Here is a 16,449-nt window from a genome sequence, read left to right on the forward strand (position 1 = left end):
CAAACGCCAGCTTAACAGCCAATTCACCACCATTCATTCACTATGCCTCGTGCTGCATCCGAGGGCGGCCAGTTACTGCGCCTGGCAGGTGCCAGACAGGCGCTCCGCCGGCTGTTTCCTTTTCGCCGCGCCAGGCAGCCTCGCATTGAACCTGGACCTGAAGAGTCTTTCTCTGACGCTTCTGAAACTGACGGATTAAATGTCCCCTCCGTGCCGCCAAACACGCCAAGCTCCGACTACGCCGCGTCGCTCGCTAAGGTCGAACTTCCAACGCTGCACATTGATTCGGATAAGAGCCTCAACTACAGCCACTTTGGCGACGACGACGACTTTGAGACTGACGAGTTCAACGACTCTTCCACCCTTAGTGAAGGAAACGGCAACATGGCCTCGCAATCTGGCCCTGCCTCTGGCGCCTCCTCTGCCGCTGGCGAGAACAAGGCCAAGGAGAAGCGCGCTGGCAAGCAGAAGCGCGGCGGTAAAGAGAAGCGTGCCGCTAACGAGCAGAATGCTGGCGACCAGATGGATGTTGACCAGGAGAAGCCCAAAGAGACTCAGCAGGTCGACGCCGTGGTTGAGAAAGTCGCCGACACCACAGCCACCACGTCTGCTGCAGTCGCCGTCGCTGACAAGGACAAGCAAAAGGAGAACCAGCAGCCTCGTGCTAACCAGATCGACGCCGTCGCTGCTGTTGATGACGTTGCCGAAAAGATGACCAGCACCACGGTCGCTGCCCCTACTGGCGAAAAGGACCAGGCAAAGGAGAACCAGAAGCCTCGTGGCAACCAGATCGATGAGCTCTCTCGCAAGTTGACCGGCATCGCCGTCACCCCCGCTGCCCCTGCCGTAGTCGACAAGAAGCTTGAAACCCCATCCGAGGAGATTGATGCCGAGGTCATCACCGACCTGAGCACTGTCGACCCGGCCGTGCTCGCTGAACGTGCTGAGCACCAAAAGTTTATGAAGGAAGCTTTGGATATGGTGAGTCTTGTCTTGTACTTTCTCCTCCCTCTTTCACACAGCTGCTAACTCTCATAGGCTCGACTTGCGCTTGTGACCAACGAGACTCCTGTCGGCTGCGTCATTGTCCACGAAGGCGAGATTATCGCCAGAGGCATGAACGCAACCAACGTCACTCGCAATGGAACTCGCCATGCCGAGTTCATGGCCATTTCTGCCCTGTTCTCTGTCCCCCCCAAAGATGGCCCACGCACCACTTGCCTCAAGCCCAAAGTGCCCCCCAAGGCGCCAGAGGGCAAGGAAAACGACGCGGCTTTCTCGCAGGAATGGCGTAGCCCTGATGAAGGCAACGAGGATGGCAGCAAGGGCCACCTCTATCCTTATGGCCAAAAGACGACCTCTCTCGAGCACGTTCCTACCGACATCATGCAGAAGAGCATTCTCTATGTCACCGTTGAGCCGTGCGTCATGTGTGCTTCGCTTCTTCGTCAGCTTCGCATCAAGAAGGTCTATTTCGGTGCCGTTAACGACAAATTCGGCGGATGCGGTGGAGTCTTCAATATCCACGCCAATGGTCTTCCACCTGGAAGCACTACTCGCGTCCACCCTGAGCCTAAGCGCTACCTGTTCCCTGACGGAGGCGGCAGTCTGGGAGTCTCTTACCCTCTTGGCGGTGGTCACGGCAGTAATGTCGAGCCAGGCTTTGAGATTGAAGGTGGCTGGAGTCGTGACGAGGCTGTTGGACTTCTCCGACGTTTTTACGTGCAGGAGAATGGCCGAGGTATGTTCTTTTTTTTCTTTTATGCTCTCAGCCTTCACTCCCTCTAGGTAATTCCTTCATCATACAGGCAACGTTGACTGACATATTTCTTCCAGCCCCTGTCCCGCGAAAGAAGGAAGGCCGAGCTGCGCGTTTGGCTGCTATGATGGAGCAAGATACTACTGGTACAACCTCCTCTGGCGGCGAGGGTGAGGGTGAGGGTGAGGCTAAAAATGCCACTGACCCTGCTGAAAATGGCTCTGCCGATGCCATGGATGTGGACAAGGTCCAATCCTCCCTCAAGGACGAGGAAGCCGCCTAAGTCTTTAGTTGAATCGGCCTCGTACGCATTTTTCTTTTTTTGGTACCATCATCGAAGCATTCCGACGCCCATGTTTGCCTTATATTGGCAATGGTTTTAATCTGCTGTTTTTAATCTGCAATTCAGTTGCATTTGCTTTCACGCGCGAAACAGAAAAGGGCTCGGACACATTGGCGTTTTATGATACTTTGACGGCAGGAAAAGCCGCATAGGGACACGGTTGGGATCGATACCAAGGCCGGCTACTAAGATGGCTATGGCATATAGTGCGATTATTTTCACAGTTCATCTGTTGTTTCTTTTATCGTCTTTGGTCGAATTTTGCGCAGATCGGGTTTTATGCGGGAAACATGGGTTCATGGGCAGCACTGCACACTTCATCTAGCCTCGCATTCTACGTAGAAATAAAAAAGACAATTTAGATGGACTGATTTGAGTGCCACAGTAGAGCATAACGTAGAAAATAACAAAAAAGATGGTCATCATGACAGTTGTTGTATTGACTGACAATGGAGTAGAACTCATCTGCAATGGTGCTCAAAAATTCAAAAAGATATCTCAATGCGTAATCTGGGAATCGAACCCAGGGCTCCCCGACGTTGCGGATGGCAACGGAGAATTTTACCACTAAACCAATTACGCTTTTGATTGATATCTGCTGATGATGTTCAAATCAAGAACCTTTGATAGAAAGATTGTGTTTTCGTACTCGACGCTGCATAGGAGTATTGCAACTATGACACACATTCAACATTTCGCCATAACATATTTCTTTTTCGCTACCGTTTCGACTCAACACCTAGTATAATGCTTTTTCCCCCATACAATGAACCGATTCTTGTTCAGCCGCAACGCGCTAATGACGGCGCCGGACTTGGTCAAATCTCCACGGCGCCTCAGCTGGAGACGCTTGAATCGTTAGCTGGCAGCCTTAGCTTCAGGCACAGTGGTGCGGTACGAATGGGCGGACAGGTAAGGCGGGCTTTGTCGACAGTTGGAGGGAAAAAAGGGGGCCAGTTCAAAGAATAGAAGTCTTTCTTTGTCTCGTTGCTCACCAAATCTGGTGTGAACATTTGATATTATCTTGGTATTTTTGGATATTGAAAGACATCATGGGCCGTCTCCCTCCTGTAGAAAAGTTCTCGCTTGCAGTTCGCAAGAACAGTAAGAAAATAAAACCCTCTGTCCTTCATTGTTTTGGCTAAACTATTCCGTTAGTTCGCGATGAATGGGAGAATAGAAAACCAGAATTCGAACATAGTATTTCTAATGTGCTTGGTGAGCCATGGACAATCGAGATTGATCTGCGCCAAGTTTGCGCATATGCCGAGGGTGACTATGCGGCGAAAACTCCCGGCTCTATGGTTTCAGCGTATGTCTGTCATCGATCCCATTTGACAAAGCGGGTATAAGATGATTGAAATGTAGGGTCTAATTTTGTTCCTTGCTTTAGATACTTTGACGGCGTCTTGTATCAGCTGGATCGCTTCATCAGCAAACATGGGGACAGAGGCAAAGAGGAGCTCAACACCATTGCTTCAGCGCGAACCATTACCATGGACCTGGATGAAAGCAAAAAGTTCTCTTACTGCGGCTGCGCAGTATCTGCTACTGGGTCTCTCGTCATTCTGTTTAGAGAGTCATTACTGGGCGTCAACATCGCTGATGCTTGTTCACTAGAGAACTTGGAGAGTGCCCTCAATGACGCTCCCAGCACCGCTTCAGCCAGTCCCTAGCCCATGAGCTTCATTGCGCGCGCAGCCGTCAGGATCGACTGGGACACACAAGTAGAAGGAATCAAGCGAGAACTCGGCGAGATTCTCGGCAAGGACATTGCCTTGGAGCCGCGGTTCGAGCAGGCCTTTGACAAACTTAGCACCGCCGGGGATGCCTCCTGGCAGCGAAATCTAGGCTCGTATCACAAGATGTACTACGAAAGTCTAGTGTCCTATCTCCGATACCAGAAATTCGGCGACGATGACATGATGAGCGAGGCATTCCACGAGGGTATCGATAAGGCGACAGTGGCATTTCGCATTGTTGACAAGGGTGAGCTAAAGTACTCGACTTACAACGAGTGCGTCATCGAGGATGGCACGTTAATTCTGCAGGTACGTGCTAAATCTGGATCTCTCAGAGTGGATTTCTGCGTGGTTTGAACGCTCTGCTGATTAATGCTTCATTATTAGACCACTGCCGAGTATTATGGTACGAACATTGCTGATATTGCCAACAAGCTGACGGAGCTATTGTAAAAACAACAAGTGAGTCACGCTTCATTGTTTCCGGTGTGCTGGCTCTGCCCCCCTGGCAAGCAATCCATCCGCTGGCAGTGACACTCCCTAGACCGAAGTGAGTGGAGGCTGGTTCGTTCACCTACAGACTGGTTACACGTGTTGATGCAGGGCGAGGCGGGAGGGCCCTGACGATCGTGGTTGGCTGGATTCTGGGCCATTGTACGGAGTGCAGGGCGGCCCACCGCCATTGAGGCATGAGATTGATGCGTGACCGGCTTGCATGGCAGGGGAGCAGTAATGGGAGTAATTAGGAGTATAAGACACACTAGAAAGCTGCAGTAGGCATTTACTTTTTATTCGCATATGCATATGGATCGTCTCCAGCTGCAACTTTTGATTGATTGATTGATCGACTTTGAGCATCTGCTGCAAGGCATAGCAGTTGCTAGGCCTCTTGTCTTGGTGTTTTGGTGGTACAACACCTAACATTGGACTCAGCATATACCCCGCGACCCAACGGTGACTCTGCTCAGCTTGCCAGCTTTGTCGCTGGAAGCCGCATCGTCTTTAACATTTTTGATATTATTTTTCCTCTCATTGAATATTTTCGTCTTTGATTTTTTTTTCTTTTACCTCTCATCATCTAAATCACTGGCATAGAGGTATGTGAAATATTGCTGGTTCTACAATATCAATGGCCCGCTAACATCACTAAAAGCAGCCCACTCACCGTCTATTGCTGAGCCATGCCTGGGCCCAGCCCAAAGCCCCTCGCAGACCATAGGGCCGCTGCAAAGCGTCAGGCCGTCACCACTGTATCAGCCATAGCCCTCGTCTTCATTCTATGGCCAGAGCGCTTCATCATCTGGAGAAATCTCTGCTTTGTGCCTGTAGCGGCATGGCTGACTGCACTGGTGTTTGACATCAAACATGGCGCACTCGACGCATGGGATGGAGTCCCGGCCTGGATGAAGAGAATCATTGGCGCAGATGACGGTAGCAGCAATAGCAACAGAAGCAGTAGTTCATCTTCACGGATGGGACCTGGAGCTCGAAATGGCTCAAATCGAGCCAAATCCATGACAATGCCGGATTATGTGCTCATGCATCTCGGCGATACAGTTTCTCTCGTCAAGAGAGAAGTAGCACGGCTGTGGGAGATTGTCAGACCAATTCTGGCCGAGTGGATTCGCCAAGTCATCCATTTTCTCAACTCTCAAAGTTCGTGTAAACCCATTCGTCCAGATTTTTTGATGCTCAGCCTCTAACTGTTTGATTCTTAAAGGATCAGCAAACCGGATTCCATCACCGTCATCATCCTTACCTCGCAAGCCAGCCCCAGAGTTCACCCAGTACTACGGCATCTTGGTCAAGATTCCTCGTGGTCCCAACGTTACCGCTCCTTTTGCGCCTCCATTTAGGATGCGAGAAGCCTCTGACAGGGTCATTCCACGGGAAAGCAAGGATTTGTCGGTCGTTCCCTCAGTGCTCAGCTCTTGGGACGTCGATTCTCGCATCTCATTCCTTCTTGTCGAAAAGGCAACATGGGATGATCGAGATCTAACGCTAAGAAGCAAGCTGGCGGCTGGCACATACTGGAATATGTCGGCCCAGGGACGTGGCAATCTTCGCAAGGAGATGGATAGAACAGAAGTTGCACAGATTAGCGGCATCGAAGTTATTGGCCTCGGAGATGGGGAATATGATGCGTTGAAGAAATGTCGCCAGTGTAAGTGCAGTACCTTTTCGGATAGAGCAACATGCTTGATCAACAGTGACTAAACAATTTGCCCATAGGTTTTCGGGTCTTGTGTCAGGACTGGAAGTACACGAGGATGCTCTGGGACGATGTCGACTTTGCTGCCATCCTAGCATTCTTGGTGATGGGACCAGCCACAGCCACAAAATCAGCCCAGATTTATCGAGCACTTTGCATGCTCAGGGCAGACCAGGCTGAGGTCTCAAAACAAGGTGGCCCAAATATCGACTCGTTTCTGATTGCAGCAGCAACGGGAGGGCTTGCAGCGCCCTTTGTGCTGCCACTAATGGCGGGCGGCTTGGCTGCTGCTGCCATGAGGAATCAACGCAATGCTGCACTACCGGAGCAGAGACGAAAGGCATATAAAAGCCTGATGATGCAGTTCCCAGAGCTGAATGCGTTGTTTGACGCAGAAGAGAGGGAACACAAAGAAGAGGCCGCTATGAAGAATTGTAATGATGAAGACGCCGAGTGGAAGGACGAGGGCGTAGACTACTATAACGATGCCTTGAGTCCATTTGACTGGTGAGGGGCAGAATCATGAATTTGCGCGAAAGAGTCTGAAGACCCGCGCTTGCTAGCATATAGACTGAATTTTTCTTATTTTTTTTTTTCAATACAGCGGACAGTATGTAGAATATTGAGTCATTGGCTTCCACGTGTCTCTCTTACGCGACTTATAGAGCGTACATGACCATGACGTTGGTGCATTACGCCTGAACGGGTATAACTTCCATCCAGAATGTTTCCCGCATTTGCGCCTCCCAGCCTAAAAAGCGAGCTCCATCGACACGGACTGATTTTTCCTTGGCCAGAATCTGGGCTGTGGGCGCCCTCCCCCACGCAGCCAAAAGTTCAAAAGCCGCGCTCTCATTACGCCAGCCGGGAGCTTGGCTTGCGGAATGCCGCCGACGACAACCTATTCGGGAAGCGAGATCGGGGAGCTTTTGTTTCTTGGGGAGGATTTTGAACAAGGGGATGCTGCGTTGGAGGGGTTGCATGTGCTGTAGTTTATGAATCCGGCGGAAGAATTGATGTGCTCTTAAAGTGCTTCGTGGCAGGCAGGCAACGAAATTATTCTCTCACAAACAAACCTTTTGCACATACAACTTGATTTGATTTGGTCTTCGACGTGATTTTGAAAAGTAAAATACAAGATTATCACAATGGTTACGACTTCGTTTAAGCTCAACAACGGCCAGGAGATGCCAGCTCTTGGTCTCGGTATGTCTCTCACCCGCTTCACCCATTGAAATTCCAAGAGGGGCCAATTTCTTCCATGGCGGGGGAGGGGCAATTCGGGCCAGCGCGACAAAAAGAAGGGAAGATGAAGGGAAAGACAAATGCTAATAGAAATTTCAAAATCCTGTAGGAACCTGGCAATCTAAAGCCGGCGAGGTCAAGACTGCTGTTTCCTATGCGCTCCAGAACGGCTACAAGCTCGTCGACGGCGCCTACTGTTACGCCAACGAGGACGAGGTCGGCGAGGGCCTCAAGGAGGCGTTCGCTGCGGGAGTAAAGCGCGAGGATGTCTTTGTCGTGACCAAGGTGTGGGCAACATACAACACTCGCGTCGCAGAGGCGCTGGACAAGAGCTTGAAGAGCCTGGGGCTGGAGTATGTTGATTTATTGCTGGTGGTGAGTTCAGACTATTTTTACAGCAGGGCTCCATTGTTGAGCGTCTGCTAACGGTTTTACTAGCACTGGCCTCTTCTGCTGAACCCCAACGGTATGAACAAAAATATAAATTCAAAAGGAAGAGATTCAGACGATCTAATCGTTCAATTCAGGCAACCACGACAAGTTCCCTACTCTGCCCAACGGCAAGCGAGATGTTATCCACGACTACAACCACGTTGACGGCTGGAAGCAAATGGAGGCCGTTCTGGCGTCCGGCAAGACCAAGTCCATTGGTGTTAGCAACGTATGTCTTTTTCTCTTTCCTCTATTTTAACAATTCATTTGTAACCATGAAAAAACAGTACAGCAAGCGATACCTCGAGCAGCTCCTCCCCAACGCCACCGTGATCCCCGCCGTCAACCAGATTGAGAACCACCCCAGCCTCCCCCAGCAGGAGATTGTCGACTTTTGCAAGGAAAAGGGCATCCACGTCATGGCTTACAGCCCCCTAGGCAGCACAGGCAGCCCTCTCATGACCGCAGAGCCGGTAGTCAAGATTTCCGAGAAGAAGGGCGTTTCCGCAGGCACAGTTTTGCTGAGCTACCACGGTATGTTTACTTGTTAGTTTGTTGACATCTTTCTACTTTGCTGACCCGTGAGATAGTCAACCGTGGCAGCACAGTGCTGGCAAAGTCTGTTACGCCGTCGCGCATCAAGGCCAATCTGGAGATTGTTGCCCTTGACGACGAGGATATGAAGCTGTTGAACGACTACTCAGACGACCTGACCAAGAAGGGCGAGCTGAAACGATACGTCTACCCGCCATTTGGTATTGACTTTGGCTTCCCTGACAAATCATAAAAATGTAAAGCATAGTAATAGATGAAAATGGTATATTTACAGTATTAGAATGAGCCCTCTGTCCAACTGCCTTGTTACATGTCCAACTACAGCTTTCTACTCTCCTCTGCTTTCCAGTGCTGTTCTTTAGGTCATAATGTCATCTCATATTATTATCTAGGCTTTTAAAATATCTATCCAATCATTGCTTCGTGTCAATCACAACCTTGAGAACCAATTTACCCTCAGTATCCTTGACTTTTCCCGCCAAACTAAACGCCTCTTGGACTGCATCAAGGCCCTTGACTCGATGTGTGATGAGTTTTTCCAGGTCGGGGAAAACGGGATCCTTCTTGTGAAGCATTTCAATAGCGTCGGCGTATGTATTGGCATATCTGAAGACGCCAACAATGTCGACCTCGCGAAGGGCAGCTGCAGATAGGGGCAGAGTGAGAATGGGGGTGCCCATGCCAATGATCAGGACCTTTCCGCCTGGTCTTGTAGCCTAATGCATATTGTTATCAGCCAGTGAAAGATAGACAGATAAAGAGAGGAACGCAACTTACATAGATTGCGCTCTGCACGCAAGACTCCACCCCAGTGCACTCAAATACAGCTCCAACCTGGCCGACCGGCACACCTCCTATCTCAACGTTACCAGCCAACTCTGCGACCTGCTGCGCATACGCCAGCTTCTCGTCAATCGTCTGCGGCCTTGCCATGGGCACAACGAAGCCCGCATCAGCAAAGCCGTTGTTGACGGCGAAATCCACGCGGTCTTTCTGAATGTCGGCAATGATGACTGCTGGTGAGCCCATGGCCTTGCTGACGGCTGCAGAGAGCAGACCGACGGCTCCTGCGCCAAAGACGAGGACTGGAGTTGAGGCGGGGAGGGCGGCGCGGCGATAGGCGTGTAAAGCAACAGAGAGGGGCTCAATCAGGGCACCAAGATCACTAGAGACGCCATCAGGGAGCCTATTTATTCATTTCAATCTCATTGTTAGCTCACATATCAAGCCATTTTTCATACGCACATGTATGTGCGCATATAAAAGAATCAAAATCGAAGAGGCACATACTTGTGAACCCATCGGGCAGGATGGTTAACCTTCTCCTGTAGCGTTCCCTGCATGTGTGGAAACGCCTTGGCCGAGCTACGAAATTTCATGCCTTTGCAAATGTTGTATCTGCCGCTCGTGCAGTAGTCGCAAGACTCACATGGCAGGCCAACCTCGAGCGCGACACGATCGCCTGCCTTGAGGTTCGTAACGGCGGATCCCACAGCGACGACTGTGCCGCTGGATTCGTGGCCCAGCGTCAGCGGCTCGCGGACGAGGATATCGCCATTACGGTAGTGGTTGTAGTAGTGCAGATCTGAGCCGCAGAGACCAGTTGAGTCGACCTTGACTTGGACCTCGTCTGCGCCGGGAGCTTCTAGAGAGCGCTCAATCTGTAATGAAGCTGTTAGCTGAGGGGAAGCTATCGTTTTCGAGCTCAAGGCTCTCTCTTCTGAAGGCTCTCTCTTCTGAAGGCTCTTTCATACAAACTGGAGGTCCTTCTCGCCGAATAAGACGGAAGCTTTGACTGATTCGACAGACATGATGGAGAAACGAAAAGGAAAAAAAAAAAGAATAACTGAGTGGTATCGAGAAGAGACACAATTGACAAGAGGTGGAAGGAGGTAGATTTTGGGATAAGACGAGAAGCTAGCTGCTTGTCTTAGTTTCTCTACAGATGGGTATCATGTATTACTCGAAAACAATTTTCTGAGAAACAAAATAAAAGAAGATGCCCAATTATTTTAATGACAACAATTGGATCCCAAGCTCCGATATCGAACAAGTCAGCAAAACAAATTCTCCGTCTTGACTGACATGATGCAGCTGTACCCCAATTGCCACGCTCCGCCGGCAAGCCTAGAGCCAGCCCAAACCCACCAGTCTAAGCCGCAATGACCCGAGCCGAAACAAAACTAAAGCCTGGAGGGACGAAAGACACGCTGGAAAACACACCACAGACGTGGAGATTGCATGGTTTAGGCGCTCTAATGGCTTCTAATAGTGGCCTGTAGCACATCGGCACCAGTTGCCGGAATAGGTGGTGCGCTTATTCAACTTCTCCAAATCGCGGGGCAATAGCCGATGCCCCTCCAATTGCCTCCCCGGTTTAGAATGTCCGTGGAGAAGACGTGATCTAGACGGATTTATTCCGTTGCGTTTCTCGGCGTTTGATTTTCATCCTTTATTCAAATACTAATCGTTCTGCTTTGGTATCTTTTGGATTATTTCCCCCTTGTTTGATTACAGAATACACAAACAACGAAACAATGGCATCCATCTTCTCACTTGAGGGCTCTACAGCGGTTGTCACTGGTGCCACCAGAGGCATTGGTCAGGCCGTTGCTATTGGGCTTGCCGAAGCCGGCGCAGACATTATTCTGATCCAGGTAGGTTTCAATTGCCGACTTTCTTGTGTGCTTGACCATTGGGCTGACATGGAGTGTTTCCCGGGAGTCAGAGAGACACCACATCGACGGCGACCAAGGAGGCTGTTGAAAAGACTGGCCGCAAAGCATGGATCTTCACGGCTGATCTCGCTGTCCAAGAGCAAGTCGCAAACATCGCCAAGGAGGTCACCGCCGCTGGTCACAAGGTGGACATTCTAGTCAATTGCGCCGGCATCCAGAGGAGACACCCCTGCGAAGAGTTCCCTGACAATGACTGGAACGATGTGCGTATATCCATCCATGTAGCTGGCTATGCATATGAAGAATCATAACTAATAAAGGGCACCCTCGTTCATAGGTCATCCAAGTCAACCTCAACACCGTCTTCACTCTCTGCCGCGACTTTGGCCGCGAGATGCTCTCCCTCCCCATCTCTCCCGTTACCGGCCGTCGCGGCAGCATCATAAACTTCGCCTCGCTGCTCACCTTCCAGGGTGGCTTCACAGTCCCCGCCTACGCCGCGTCCAAGGGCGCCGTTGGTCAAGTCACAAAGTCGTTTGCCAATGAGTGGACGTCCAAGGGCATCACAGTCAACGCCATTGCGCCTGGATACATTGAGACAGAGATGAACACTGCGCTGCTGAACAACCCGGAGAGATTGGCGAGCATCAGTGCTAGAATTCCCGCGGGCAGATGGGGCTCGCCCGAGGACTTTAAGGGTACCTCGGTGTACCTGGCGAGTAAGGCGAGTGGGTATGTGAGTGGACATACTCTTGTGGTTGACGGTGGATGGATGGGCCGGTAAAGCGCCTGTCGTTTGAAAGTTGGAGACTGGGCTGTATATAGACATGAATGATACCTAAGATGATGGGGATATTTGCTCCTAAATGAAAATAATAATGCGCTCTTGGCTAAACTAGCACTTGGATGAGATGGATTACACCGCAAACCTTAACAAAGATGTCAATGGGTCAGGCAAAAGAGTCGTGCTTTTGAAAATTAAAGAATTTCTATTACATGTCCAACTAATTCATCCCACCCATCTCCTGTATCGTGTCGGTGACGTCTAATTTGTAGTCATCTAGAACCCTTCTAGATTTTACTTCCTGCGCCGGAGGAAAAGCAACAAAAAACAATCAGCTGCTATGCAACGTAAAACAAAACAAAACAAGACAAAACAAAAAAAAAAAAAAAAAAAAAAAGCCATGAAATCTCTACCCCAGAGAGAAACAGGACGTCATTATTACATATATTCTCTTTTTTCTCCTCTCTCTTCCTCACATCGTGATTGGGGAAAAAAAGGAGCAAAAAAAAAAGGGGGATCTTAGTGTTTACTTTTGCCGCCCTCGTAGTAGTGGGCCATCTGAAGGCCAGCTCGTCGGAATCCGCACTTGACGTAGAAGCCTTCGTTGGCGTCGCTACAGTCGAGGATGCTCTTGTAGCAGCCAATCTTCTCGGCGACGTGGTCGAGGGCCTGGATCAGGCGGAGGCCGAGCTTCTTGCCCTGCTGATCCTTGGCGACGGCGATGTCTTCGATGTGGCCGACCTTGCCCAGGCTGTGGATGCTGTAGAACAATCAAGGTTAGCTGCTGGTGTCTTGGATGCGAGGAGCCAGAAGCCTCAGGGGGGAGATTCCATCAGGATCAGGGGTAATCGGGTATACGCAGTTCCTTGAGGCTTCTTTCGATTTCCGACTTACAATTTGTGCTCGACAATCAGGGCGCCGGTAGCCACGACAGAGTTCTTTTCTCGGGAAGTATCCTCAATGACGATGATGAAGTAGCTGTCCGAAGCCAGCATGTTATCGAACTGCTTCTGGAACTTTTCCTCGCTGATTTCGCCGACCGTGGTCAGCACGCGGAGGCAGTCGAGGAAGCCAGAGTTGTAATCAGTGCGACGAAGGGCTCGCAATTGGTAGCCCTGCGGTAGAGTGGCAGAGACAACCTCGGAGATGAGGTCTTTGGAGAAGAGGCCATCCTGGTCGGCGTCGGTGATGGTGATGGGAGGGATCGTGGCGGCGATCGTGGCGGGCGACATTGTGAGATTGGATTGATTTTTTAGATATTAAACGAGTGAGAACGAGCGAGCGAGCGAGCGATCGAGAGAGCTTCAGAGAAGAAGAGGAGAGGAGAAGGGGCGAAGCTGTTGTCGATCTTGGAGAGTTGGCCCTGTGGCTTTGTGCTAGCGCCGGACAAGGAGAGAGACGGTTTCAGTTGAAAATCGATCGAGCAAAAATCAATGACGCGGATTGATGTCGCTGTATAGGAGAGAGAGACGCGTAAGAAACGAGTGAGACGAGGGTACAATAGAGATGGAGAGTTGACAAGACAAGAGATGGGAGAAGAGAGAGAGGAGAAGCAAAAGCAAGAGAGGGATTTGGGTGACGATTTTGGCCTTGGAATTTAAAACAGTTAAAAACCAGAGCGGCAGAGGCCCCAAAAGTTAAACTGTGGACAGGGCGAGGCTGACACTGACGCCGCTTTCGGGGTGTGCGAATAAGGTCCCCAAGATGAGATACGAATAGCATAAAAATAGCAAGCGCTAGGCTGTTTAAAGAATTGCTCTTACTCGTGCTTGGATGATTTATATCTGGTAGTTCTTATTGCTTTGCATTTGATTGCTTTATTTCAAACCGTGTTTTTGTCTATCCATTCTTCAATCTACCTGTCTATCACATGCTTTTGAAATTAAAAGACGCTTCCCCTCCGTCATAACAATGCTACGCTGCTTAAACAAACCAAAGTCTTAGAGCCATGCAAGTTTTCATCATATTCATTCATCTTATATTAGCATTGGCATTAGTGACTGCGTACAAGTAGCTCAGCCCAATCCCAGCCAATGCCCTGGAGCTGCGTGCCCTGATGGCCCGCTTCTAGTGGCTGTCGCGGGACCTGGTCGCTAAGGCGGAGGCGCAGCAGCAGCACAAGCCAAGACGCTGAGAAAAGTGTCAACCATACAGATTATTAAGAAAATAGATAGAAAAATAATGCTCATAGAACGAAGGAATGAATGCCTGCATTGCTTATATACAGCTATTATCGGATTAGATGATGTTAATGCTATTCTCAGTGCAATATAACCCCATCGTGAGCATAACTCCGAGCCCAAGACCCGTATCCCCTATTCTTGGGTTGCGAGTTATCAATGCCTATCGCTACAGGGGCTGCAGGAGCTGTGTGGTACGTGCATACCCGAGTGGTAGAACCCCACTGAGCTGGCAGCACTAAATACAGCGGTTGAGCGCTACAAGTGCAGCAGCCGCAGCGCTTTAGCAGCTCAGCTCAGGGGCTTCGGGGTTGATGCCCCTCCCTGAAGCGTCAGTTGGGCCTCTCACCTGCACATTTTATCCCCACATACACCCATGCCACTCTTAGTGCTGCTGCGTCTAGATCAGATGGAATATGTGCGACATTATCATATGAAAATGGCTGAGAGCGTATGGCAGCAAAGTACATGTAGCTTCAGGCTGATATTGATATGCCAGCCACGGAAAATCAAACAAAAAACGTCAAACAAACATAAAATATATTTCCCAAAGCCCACAACGCCATCCTGTATTCTTTGCCACATCTTCCTTGATTAATGCCTCTGCTCCCGCGCCTCTAATTTTACAACACCAACTTCAATTGAAAGAAAAGAACATGACAGGAAGACCGTCCTGAATGATATCCGTACAGCCGCGTCTATAAAATCAATCATATTTGCTACCATTCTTAGCCGGAAACCAGAACCCATAGCCTGTGTCCAAGTTAGCAGATGGATAGGAATAGAAAACAGAGGCATAGATAGAAGCCCAACTTACAAGAAGAAAATCATCAAAACTCCAAACATCTTGGCAATCAGCCATCGGTTGCTCGATACTCGCGACCAGTATTTCATCAGCTCGCGCTGTGCTCCCTCCACATTGTCCACGATATCTTCCGTGTTCGCGTCGATTCTCTCAATCATCTCGCTCTGCTCAGAAACCATCGTGGCCAGCTGGCTGAAGATGCCGCCCAGCTCGTTGATTGTCCTCTCGATAGCCTCAATGGCCTCGCCACGTTGCTGGATATACGAGTTGGTCGGGTTCGCCTCTTCCATCATCATCAGTTGCTGGTCGCCCATGGGACCGGGGTTTAGCGATAGAGTGTCGTTGCCAGGCGCAGGCGATGCTCGGTTCGGAGTCCCGTACAGCGGCGATGCGGATTGCTGCAGAGACGGCTGAGAGTGCTGCGCATGCTGAGATACTGAAGATATGAAATTCTCGGTACGCGATCGCGAGGCTTGAATGTTCTTTGTTCGGGCCTCCAGCACGTCCTTGAAATTCACTGAGACATCCGTCAACTTGCCCTGCAGCAGATAGACGACATTCTTGTTGTGTTCGCCTTCCTGGTCTGCTTTCGGGTGCTGCTGCTTCGACATTGTCTGCAGGGCGCCGATCTGCTGATTCAGGGACGACAGATCTTGCTTGATGACGAATGTGAGCTCGTTGATTTCCACAGGCCGATCGTCAAAGAGGGTGCGGCGCTTTGCGACTGCTCATCATGTCAGTTTCATGTCTTTGAAATTCAAGGCCACACAAGACCAATTCCATCCCATCATTCAAACCCCAACCAAAGGGCCATCGTTTTTTGATATACTTACGTTGCGCCAGCTTTTCCAACTTGCCCATAGTGGCCGAGATGCCTCTTCCAATCTCTGCCGCCTTCCTGGCAAAGTCTGATCTCCTCACACGACCATCTCCGTTTGCGGCTGACTTTTGCGCGTCGTTGAGCAGCGATTTTCTTTGCGCGCTCGCCTTGTTGGCATTTTGGCGGCGCTGCGCCTGGGCGAGGACGGATTTGAACTCGGAGGTTCGGTCCTGGATCGAAGCGACGGCCATCTTGTAGTACTATATTGTATCCCGGACTGCGACCCGCGCGTCTGGTGTGTTATGGCGACAGAGGAGATTCGAGGCCCTATCTTCTTTCCCTTTTGTTGGGCAGCCTCGTGGCCGAATAATCAAAGTGGCTAGCCGGGGTAAGCTGATGGAGCAGCCTCTCGTCGATTAGTCGTTTAAGAGTATGGAGAATAGAGTATGATATTAAGAACGGAGTTTAGCTCTCTGCCGGCAACCGAAGAGCCAGGAGCTGAGGCTGAACTGTAGTAATCTGAAAATATAGTCGTACTATCGCGGTCGCTTCGGAAATGGCAGATTCAGGCGGGCTGGTGGCGCGGCAAGGATAGGTTAATTAAAAACAAAAATAAGTAAGACGTAAACTCGAAAAAGGTATAAGGAGCGAAGTCCCGGCTGAGGGTCGAAATGATGGGGTTGAAGAGAGACGATGGTTTCGTTCGTAACGGCAGCTTTAGCGCACAGGGAGATTTGATGAATCCACGTTGTTCGAATTGCGAGGTCGCCACCCGTACGTCCTCATTGGACCGAAAGCCGACCAAGTACCAGCATAGAGGCCGCTGTACGAGGAGATACCTTAATCGTATTTGGCTAAGGCCAGTAGTGGATAGCGGGCGCCGGGGTAGGCATA

At 50.3% G+C, this 16,449-nt stretch overlaps 8 protein-coding genes and 1 non-coding gene across 9 annotated transcripts; 5 read left to right on the plus strand and 4 right to left on the minus strand.

Moving 5' to 3' along the window:
* Window positions 1-42: 42 nt before the first annotated feature.
* On the plus strand, window positions 43-2,042 carry GGI43DRAFT_384364 (tRNA(adenine34) deaminase; the record flags this gene model as incomplete). Its single annotated transcript, XM_083203512.1, has 3 exons — window positions 43-981; window positions 1,039-1,741; window positions 1,837-2,042. The coding sequence occupies 3 exons, from the start codon at window positions 43-45 to the stop codon at window positions 2,040-2,042; spliced, it is 1,848 nt and encodes a 615-aa protein (XP_083060297.1).
* Window positions 2,043-2,604: 562 nt separating this feature from the next.
* On the minus strand, window positions 2,605-2,684 carry GGI43DRAFT_t125. The gene has a single exon. It is a non-coding gene; the product is annotated as a tRNA-Gly (tRNA).
* Window positions 2,685-3,154: 470 nt separating this feature from the next.
* GGI43DRAFT_427873 (uncharacterized protein) lies at window positions 3,155-4,902 on the plus strand (the record flags this gene model as incomplete). Its single annotated transcript, XM_083208887.1, has 5 exons — window positions 3,155-3,206; window positions 3,261-3,414; window positions 3,496-3,770; window positions 3,834-4,153; window positions 4,232-4,902. The coding sequence occupies 5 exons, from the start codon at window positions 3,155-3,157 to the stop codon at window positions 4,295-4,297; spliced, it is 867 nt and encodes a 288-aa protein (XP_083060298.1). The 3' UTR covers window positions 4,298-4,902.
* Window positions 4,876-6,609, plus strand: GGI43DRAFT_62105 (uncharacterized protein). Its single transcript, XM_083210083.1, has 4 exons — window positions 4,876-4,941; window positions 4,998-5,500; window positions 5,565-6,008; window positions 6,077-6,609. The coding sequence occupies exons 2-4, from the start codon at window positions 5,026-5,028 to the stop codon at window positions 6,565-6,567; spliced, it is 1,410 nt and encodes a 469-aa protein (XP_083060299.1). The 5' UTR covers window positions 4,876-4,941; window positions 4,998-5,025; the 3' UTR covers window positions 6,568-6,609.
* A 595-nt stretch (window positions 6,610-7,204) lies between these two features.
* GGI43DRAFT_384367 (putative glycerol dehydrogenase) lies at window positions 7,205-8,520 on the plus strand (the record flags this gene model as incomplete). Its single annotated transcript, XM_083203513.1, has 6 exons — window positions 7,205-7,262; window positions 7,411-7,676; window positions 7,740-7,767; window positions 7,829-7,962; window positions 8,021-8,267; window positions 8,324-8,520. The coding sequence occupies 6 exons, from the start codon at window positions 7,205-7,207 to the stop codon at window positions 8,518-8,520; spliced, it is 930 nt and encodes a 309-aa protein (XP_083060300.1).
* A 181-nt stretch (window positions 8,521-8,701) lies between these two features.
* Window positions 8,702-10,099, minus strand: GGI43DRAFT_423274 (chaperonin 10-like protein; the record flags this gene model as incomplete). Its single annotated transcript, XM_083208220.1, has 4 exons — window positions 8,702-9,004; window positions 9,066-9,474; window positions 9,579-9,949; window positions 10,043-10,099. The coding sequence occupies 4 exons, from the start codon at window positions 10,097-10,099 to the stop codon at window positions 8,702-8,704; spliced, it is 1,140 nt and encodes a 379-aa protein (XP_083060301.1).
* A 726-nt stretch (window positions 10,100-10,825) lies between these two features.
* GGI43DRAFT_423258 (uncharacterized protein) lies at window positions 10,826-11,750 on the plus strand (the record flags this gene model as incomplete). The annotated part of the gene is made up of 3 exons (XM_083208218.1): window positions 10,826-10,945; window positions 11,017-11,229; window positions 11,304-11,750. The coding sequence occupies 3 exons, from the start codon at window positions 10,826-10,828 to the stop codon at window positions 11,748-11,750; spliced, it is 780 nt and encodes a 259-aa protein (XP_083060302.1).
* Window positions 11,751-12,126: 376 nt separating this feature from the next.
* Window positions 12,127-13,617, minus strand: GGI43DRAFT_406695 (acyl-CoA N-acyltransferase). Its single transcript, XM_083206155.1, has 2 exons — window positions 12,645-13,617; window positions 12,127-12,510 (listed from the first exon to the last, which is right to left on the minus strand). Exons 1-2 carry the CDS (start codon window positions 12,980-12,982, stop codon window positions 12,270-12,272), a joined length of 579 nt encoding a protein of 192 aa, XP_083060303.1. The 5' UTR covers window positions 12,983-13,617; the 3' UTR covers window positions 12,127-12,269.
* Window positions 13,618-13,909: 292 nt separating this feature from the next.
* Window positions 13,910-16,303, minus strand: GGI43DRAFT_406696 (t-SNARE syntaxin). The gene is made up of 3 exons (XM_083206156.1): window positions 15,569-16,303; window positions 14,748-15,459; window positions 13,910-14,683 (listed from the first exon to the last, which is right to left on the minus strand). Exons 1-3 carry the CDS (start codon window positions 15,804-15,806, stop codon window positions 14,659-14,661), a joined length of 975 nt encoding a protein of 324 aa, XP_083060304.1. The 5' UTR covers window positions 15,807-16,303; the 3' UTR covers window positions 13,910-14,658.
* Between the last annotated feature and the right edge of the window lie 146 nt (window positions 16,304-16,449).

Source organism: Trichoderma evansii (genome assembly GCF_050947405.1).
Source record: "Trichoderma evansii strain SZMC 28006 chromosome Unknown GGI43scaffold_11, whole genome shotgun sequence".
Lineage (NCBI taxonomy): Eukaryota > Fungi > Ascomycota > Sordariomycetes > Hypocreales > Hypocreaceae > Trichoderma > Trichoderma evansii.

Bases quoted from the DNA above. Each gene is read 5' to 3' on its own strand.
- GGI43DRAFT_62105 (XM_083210083.1), top strand. From the start codon at position 5,026: ATGCCTGGGCCCAGCCCAAAGCCCCTCGCAGACCATAGGGCCGCTGCA. The intron at 5,501-5,564 runs GTTCGTGTAAAC...TGATTCTTAAAG, and splicing joins CCATTTTCTCAACTCTCAAA to GATCAGCAAACCGGATTCCA. The intron at 6,009-6,076 runs GTAAGTGCAGTA...ATTTGCCCATAG, and splicing joins GTTGAAGAAATGTCGCCAGT to GTTTTCGGGTCTTGTGTCAG.
- GGI43DRAFT_406695 (XM_083206155.1), bottom strand. From the start codon at position 12,982: ATGTCGCCCGCCACGATCGCCGCCACGATCCCTCCCATCACCATCACC. The intron at 12,511-12,644 runs GTAAGTCGGAAA...ATTGTTCTACAG, and splicing joins CTGATTGTCGAGCACAAATT to CATCCACAGCCTGGGCAAGG.
- GGI43DRAFT_406696 (XM_083206156.1), bottom strand. From the start codon at position 15,806: ATGGCCGTCGCTTCGATCCAGGACCGAACCTCCGAGTTCAAATCCGTC. The intron at 15,460-15,568 runs GTAAGTATATCA...CATGATGAGCAG, and splicing joins GTTGGAAAAGCTGGCGCAAC to TCGCAAAGCGCCGCACCCTC. The intron at 14,684-14,747 runs GTAAGTTGGGCT...ACTTGGACACAG, and splicing joins GTTTTGATGATTTTCTTCTT to GCTATGGGTTCTGGTTTCCG.